Here is a 7,012-nt window from a genome sequence, read left to right as displayed (position 1 = left end):
CAGGAGGGAGAAGTTGAGTAACCATACAGGAAAAGGGAACTGGGGCAATTATGCTGAGCCAGACTCCACATGCCAGGAGGGGGAGGGCATTTCTTAACCACCTCAGTCTTCCTGTGGTCATGCCATCCTTCCTCCTACCTCCTTCAGGCAGAGTCTCTCTGGCTGAGCCCATTCCCAGATCTGTGAAAGGACAGCCTCTCACCCTGTCACAGTACATGGAAGACCTTGCTGTGAGCAGAGGGCACTGTGCACACTACAGGGTCCAGCTCTGCCCTCCAGCCCCATCCCCTTCAGCACCATGCCTTACCCTGATGGCTCTTTCCTGCTCCAGCCTCCCCTGAGCTGCCCCTTTCATCCTATCCGCTCCCTCAACTAATGCAGCACAGTCTCAGTAAGATCTGTAATTCTGGCTCAGGGGCTTCTCAGGGGGACTAAAGAGCTAACATCACACCCCATGAACCCACTCAGGGAGGGGCAGGGGCTGGTCATCACTGAGTCCTCACCTGAACCTAGGAAGGTCATGGTGGCTCATGCCTGTAATCCCAACACTTTGGGAGGCCGAGGTAGGCGGATCACCTGAGGTCAGGAATTTGAGACCAGCCTGGCCAACATCACTAAACCCTGTCTCTACTAAAAATACAAAAAAATTAGCCAGGCGTGGTGGCAGGGGCCTGTAATCCCAGCTACTTGGAAGGCTGAGGCAGGAGAACGGCTTGAACCCGGAAGGCTGAGGTTGCAGTAAGCTGAGATCACACCACTGCACTCCAGCCTGGGCAACAAGAGCAAAACTCCAACTCAAAAATAAAAAAAAAAAAGCTGTTATAACTCGATCAAGACAGTAAAAAAAAAAGAAAGAAAGCTGAACCTAGAGGGAAAGGGGTAATAAGAGGCAGACGGGAACACGCAGCCCAGAGCGTTCCAGCGCGTTCCAGCATTCCAGCATCCTTGCCACTTCCCCCGGCACCACTGAACTTCAACTACTCCTTGATACATTGGGCTTCTTGGACAGAACTTGAGGCTACCACCTCCAGGAAGCCCTCCCAAATGAAGGCTATCCATTTTCTGTTAGTTATTTCTCAGTGACCAGGAGATTCCAACCACCAAATAAAATGCCATCTTTGGTAGGACTAAAAAGTGGCTTTTAAACAAAATGTGGCTTAAGACTACTTGAGTGAACTGAAGGAAGTGGGAGGCAAGAGGACCCTTAGAGGTATTGAGCCCAATTCTGTCCATTTCCAGAAGACCCTGGGACTCTCCCTCTCACCATCTTCTGCCTCTCAGCCCACAGCACTTCCAGCTACATCATGGCACAGCCCCTAAAATTTGAATCCCAGGAGTGTGGCAACTCACAGGGGCAGGGCGGCATCTAAAGCATACTGGATATAAGAAAGGAAGCACTGGACTCATTGGAACTTGAGATTTTAGGCCCTGCTGAACCCACCTCACCAGCTGCGACATCCCAGAGGGACAGGATCTCAGCCCCCCTGACCCCCAATGCCTGTTACCGCTGGGAGCATAATGGGGCTGAAGCTCCTTGCTGAAGGCTTGACTGGATGCACGGATTTGGACAACTACAGCCTGAGTGTCCCTGTGGGATGCAGGAGCCCTGTCTGGCTCCAACCCGAAGTAGGTCAGATTTCAGATAAGCGGGTGGTTTTCCTGTAAGTGATGAAACCCTCTCTGTACTTAATGAGAAACAGACTCCTCAACTTACCCCAGCATACAAAACCAGAAGCTTGGTGAGGTTCCTAACTTCTGTCTCTTCCTTCCCATCCCCAGATCCCCACTACATACCTCAAATGGCCCCTGTGGTCTTAGCCTCCCCTCTCTGTCACCAAGAATTCCAAACACTAATTCTTCCCAATGTTTTCCTGCAACAGTACACTCGAGCGTCTATTTCTGGTCAACAGCTCCTCTACCTGACATCCAAGGCTTCCCAGGCTCTCTTATAGGAGTTTCCTCAACAAACCGCAGCAGCTGAGCCCTACTGGAATCCCGGTACCCTTAGCCGTATTGTTCAGTGGTGGCTTGCAGTATGATTTGCACATCATTTTGGAATCATGCCATCTGTCTTGTCACTTCTGGGCATCACAGTGCCTTACAGATAACTGGAGAGTCTACAGACCCTGTACCTCCTGTCTTCAAAAAAAGCTAGGGCTCTGGAAGTCTCAAGGGACATCTCTCTAGTGCCCAAGTTCCATGTGAAACTTTCAGACCAATCCAGACCAATGACTACCAGTGTCAATCTGAATCACCTTCAGGGACAGGGATTTTGCCACTTGACCTACTGCTGGATAGGACTTCTATGTCTGACAACTATTTCGTGCTAAAGAAAGAACCTCTTGACTTCATCCAGTCTCCAGAGGTATCTGAGATCAGCAATACACATTTGGGATCACAGACCCCTCTGAAAATCATCCCGCCTCATATGAAGTTGTGCACACAATTCTAGGGTCTTCAATGGCCACAAACTCATGTTAGATGGTGGATAGAGGAAAAAAAGCAAAGTGATGAGGCAGCTCAAGACGGTTTGGAAGGTGCTTTACACAAGGTAAATACTAATCCAGGGACAGGGCAGGCAACGTCTGTCAGACTGAATGTTTTATTTCAACAGACATCCCTGGTTTAAACAAAAAAAAAAGTGGTGGTGGTGGGGAGGGTTCAACATCTCATCACACCTGACAGGGAGCAAAACTCCCGTCCCAGAACTCAGCCCCTTCGGAGGTGTCACACAAGTCTTTGCTAGCTCCAGGACAGAAAGGAGCTGAAGTTTCTAACTTGTTAAGAAAAATCTATCAAATATGTTCATTCTCGCAGAGGCGAGGGCTGGGTCCTTGGGGAAAGAGATCCTAGGCTTAGAGCAGCTGGGGTCCCAGAGGTGAAGCTGGGGGCCAGGCCAGCTGGGCCGGCAGGAAGGAGATCCTGGGAGCAATCAGTTCCAGAGCCCTAGAATCCGTATTTGGCTTGGGTCTGACGGCGGCTGAGCTTGTTCTCTGACCAGGTGTTCTTCAGTTCCAGCTCCCGCTCCTTGGCCTGTGGCAAGGAAGAAGGGGGAGGGGAGGGTCAACCCAGAATTCTGAGAAACACTGTCCTCTTGCTTCTGTGAGCTTCCCAATTTACAATCTTTCTCCTCTCAAAAAAAGTATGGGGAAACAGCAAACCCCTTGAAAGACTTATCTAAGTAAAAGGGGAAGACCCCAAGAAAGCAAAGAAAAACATCATTTCTTTGGAGAGGTATAAAGGCTTAAGCAGAATAAAGACTCAAGAATCCTGGTGTTTCCTCTAGTAGAATTAAAACTCAAAAGCTGAAATGGGAAATGGGCAAATGAAAACTAGAATGTAGCATCTAAAAGGAAGAAAATCAGCTGCCTCAGACACCCCAGCAGCAGAGCAGGAGGGGACAGCTTCAAAGGCTTGGACCAGTCAAAACGGAACACTAACTAACAATCGCTTAGCTCAGATACGCAGTTTTACAGTTATGTCAAATACCGTGTATGTGGTACCTTAGAAATTCCAACCATTTTAAAGTAAGAGCTGAAGCTGTGAAAAACTGAGAGGTACAAGAATGACGTCTCTCTTCAGATCCCAACAACTCCTGGCTCTATACTGCATTCTGAAATGTAGAAGTACTACCCTAGAAAAGGGGTTCTCAAGCCCCCTCAAAAGTGATTTGATGCCTGTTCATTTCCTTTGGAACTTGGGGTGGGGGTTAAGAGAGTGGGTTTAAATAATATACTCTCAAATCCTTTCCCACAAATCACAAGATACGGAAAGAGTACAAAGGAGTTCCTGAAAGGAAGGTGAAAATATGATAAAACAATGAAAGCAAGATTTACCACGAAATCACCAACCAGATGTACACTCCCCAGGAAAAGAGCCAGCAAAAGGGTCTTATTCATATCTGTATCTTTGACAGAATTTAGTTCAATTAGTCTTAAAAAGATGTTTAGCCAGGTGCGGTGGCTCACACCTGTAATCCCAGCACTTTGGGAGGCCAAGGCAGGTGGATCGTGAGGTCAAGACCAGTCCGGCCAAGATGGTGAAACCCCGTCTCTACCAAAAAATACAAAAATTAGCTGAGTGTGGTGGTGGGCGCCTGCAATCCCAGCTCAGGAGACTGAGCCCGGAGAACTGCTTGAACCCAGGAGGCAGAGGCTGCAGTGAGCCAAGATCACGAAACTGCACTCCAGCCTGGGCAACAGAGTGAGACTCCATCTCAAAAAAAAAAAAAAAAAAGATGTTTCATGACTATTGACCCTTGAACAACATGAGTTTGAGCTGCACAGATCCACTCGTGTGGATTTTCTTTCCAATAAATATTTAATATTTTAGAACTTTTTTTGGAGATTTGAGACAATTTGAAAACACAAATTGTGTAACCTAGAAATACTGAAAAAATTAAGAAAAAAGGTATGTTGTGAATGCATAAAATATACGTAGGTACTAGTCTATTTTATCATTACTACCATAAAATACACACAAATCTATAGAAAGTTAACATTTATAAAAATGTACCCACAAATACAGATCATACATGGTGCCATTTGTAGTCAAGAGAAATGTAAACAAATTAAATCCTATCTGTGTAAAATCCACTGTAGTACACACTGTACTAATGTCATGATTTCACAGACACCTCTTATTGCTATTGCAGTGAGCTCAATATTGTATCTGCTTAAAACACCACATAACACTAATCATTTCCACGGGAGCTGCTTGTCTCCTAGAACACTGCAGAGCACAGTTAAATGTGCTCGCTCAGTTTTGTGTGTTTTTCAGTGTGTACAATACCATAAATCTTTTTTTTTTTCCAGAAACAGAGTCTCACTCTGTCTCTCAGGCTGGCATAGGCACGATCTCGGCTCCCACCTCCCAAGTTCAAGCGATTCTCCGCCTCTGCCTCCTGAGTAGCTGGGATTACAGGTGCACACCACCACACCCAACTAATTTTTTGTATTTTTAGTAAAGACAGGGGTTCACCATGTTGGTCAGGCTAGTCTCGAACTCCTGACCTCGTGATCTGCCCACCTCGGCCTCCCAAAGTGCTGGGATTACAGGTGTGAGCCACCGCGCCCAGCCGATAAATCTTAAATAACACCACGGAACCCATAGGAAGTGCTACTAGTCATGCTCAAGTGTTCCCAAGCAGCAAAGTGATGACATCACAAGAAAAAGTTGCTCGTTTGGTACGTTCTGTAGATTAAGGTCTGCAGCTGCATTTGCACTTGCCTGCCACTTCAAGACCAACAAATCCAGCATAAGGACAATTGTTAAAAAAAAAAAAAAAGAAGAAATCATGCCACTGCACTCCAGCCTGGTGACAGAGCAAGACTCTGTCTCAAAATAAAAGGAAATTTATGAAGTTATTGTTGCAGCTATGTCAGCAGGTGTGAAAACCCAGCGCATTTTGCAAAATACAAAATGTGTTATCGGTAAGGATTCTGGTCAACAGTAGGCAATTAGTAGTTCAGTTTTAGGGAAATCAAAAATTATACACATAGCCTGGGCTACACAGGGAGATCCTATCTCTACAAAAAAAATTTTTTTAATTAGCTAGATGTGATGGCACACACCTGTGGTCCCAGCTACTTTGAAGGCTGAGGTGGGAGGATCATTTGAGCCCAGGAGGTGGAGGCTGCAGTGAGCCGTGATTGTGCCACTGCACTCCAGCCTGGGTGACAGAGTAAGACCCTGTCTCCAAAAAGGAAAAAAAAAAGTTATATGCAGATTTTTGACTGTTCAGGGTGTTGGCACCCCTAACCCTCTGTGTTGGCCAAGGGTCAACTGTATTTGAAAGCTGCCCAGTCATATTAAATAAATTGCAAGACATTCTAATTTCAAAAGACATTTTTGGATTACCTGTAATTCTGAATTATTTGTGTTGATGCTCCCTGTCACAGAAGTGGAGAATATAAAACCAACCTCTTCATCAGGTGGATGTTTTGCTAAATAGATGAATCAACTTTTTTTTTAAGTTTTTTAAATTACTAGAGAAAGTTGCTATTTAAAAGAACCCTATGATAAACCATTTCACTCGCCTCTTAAATTATGTTTTGGATATCTGGATTTTCACTTAACAGAGTTTTATTCAAGCACCTGCACCTGAATCTTATCTGCAGTCAGACTGAAGTAGAGCAGAATAATTCTGAAGGATATATCCCCTCCTAGTGGCCACTCTGAGAACAGGAGAGGATGTCTGCCAAAAGATGGTCCCTGGCATCCGGGCTTCTAACCCGTATCTCATCCTTCAAATTCCCAGATTTACAGGAATTCTGCCTGAGCCAGAGCCCTCAGCTCTCTCTCACCTGATGAATCAGATATGTGATCTGGTGTTTCCGCCGCTGCTGGCCTGTTGGCTGCTCACCTTTCTTCTGCAAGAGAAGAAAACATAGTCATTAATCCACAGGATGAAAGCAGAAATTTCTCATGTGCCCAGATAGTGCGGTGTTAGGGACTGAGAGGCCGATTCCACAGCCCAAATCCTGGGGGAGAAAAGTTGGAGCTGTTTTACCTCTATATACTTACAAAGTCTATTTTCATTAAAGCCATTATACAAAAAAACCAAGCTAAGAACACTTGCCTGAAAAAGCCTGCTAATATACCCCGCTAGACTGGAAATACTTTGAGGTCAGGACTGTCTTCTGCCTCTTTGGTAATCCCACCAGACCCCTAGCACCCAGCACGGGGCTTTGGCCGCTATGGACATCTGAGATCAGTTTTACTGCCGCAGTCAGCCTGAAACAGTTTGTGGGCCAGGGCACAGGTGACCTTCTGCCCCCCTGCAAGGCCCCCCCACAATCCCCATGCCCATCTCCCTTCGAACCCTCTTCATCTCTGTCCCCTTCTCCCCAGTCAAGCCAGATGTCTAGCCTGTCTCCTACCTTCTGCTTACCAGGCTCACTCCCATCAATCATCTCTGGCTAAAACCCCACCTTCCCCATTCTAGTAAGTGCCAGCAGCTTCCCTGGAATTAGAAATTTCACAATCACTCCACCTCTCCCCAATCTTCCAG

At 46.2% G+C, this 7,012-nt stretch overlaps 1 protein-coding gene across 1 annotated transcript in view; it reads right to left on the bottom strand.

Annotated features, from left to right (window-relative positions):
- Positions 1-2,584: 2,584 nt before the first annotated feature.
- Positions 2,585-7,012, bottom strand: part of PRCC (proline rich mitotic checkpoint control factor) — a 35,241-nt gene continuing 30,813 nt past the window's right edge. The window contains exons 6-7 of the mRNA XM_002760116.7: positions 6,306-6,371; positions 2,585-3,033 (exon numbers count right to left, since the gene is read on the bottom strand). Coding sequence (XP_002760162.1) covers positions 2,947-3,033; positions 6,306-6,371 — 153 coding nt within the window. The 3' untranslated portion in view covers positions 2,585-2,946. The remainder of the gene's footprint in view (positions 3,034-6,305; positions 6,372-7,012) is intronic.

The sequence above is a fragment of the Callithrix jacchus genome, chromosome 18, assembly GCF_049354715.1.
Source record: "Callithrix jacchus isolate 240 chromosome 18, calJac240_pri, whole genome shotgun sequence".
NCBI lineage: Eukaryota > Metazoa > Chordata > Mammalia > Primates > Cebidae > Callithrix > Callithrix jacchus.
The sequence above is the reverse complement of the archived record's forward strand: the minus strand, read 5'-3'. Positions and strand labels throughout refer to the sequence as shown.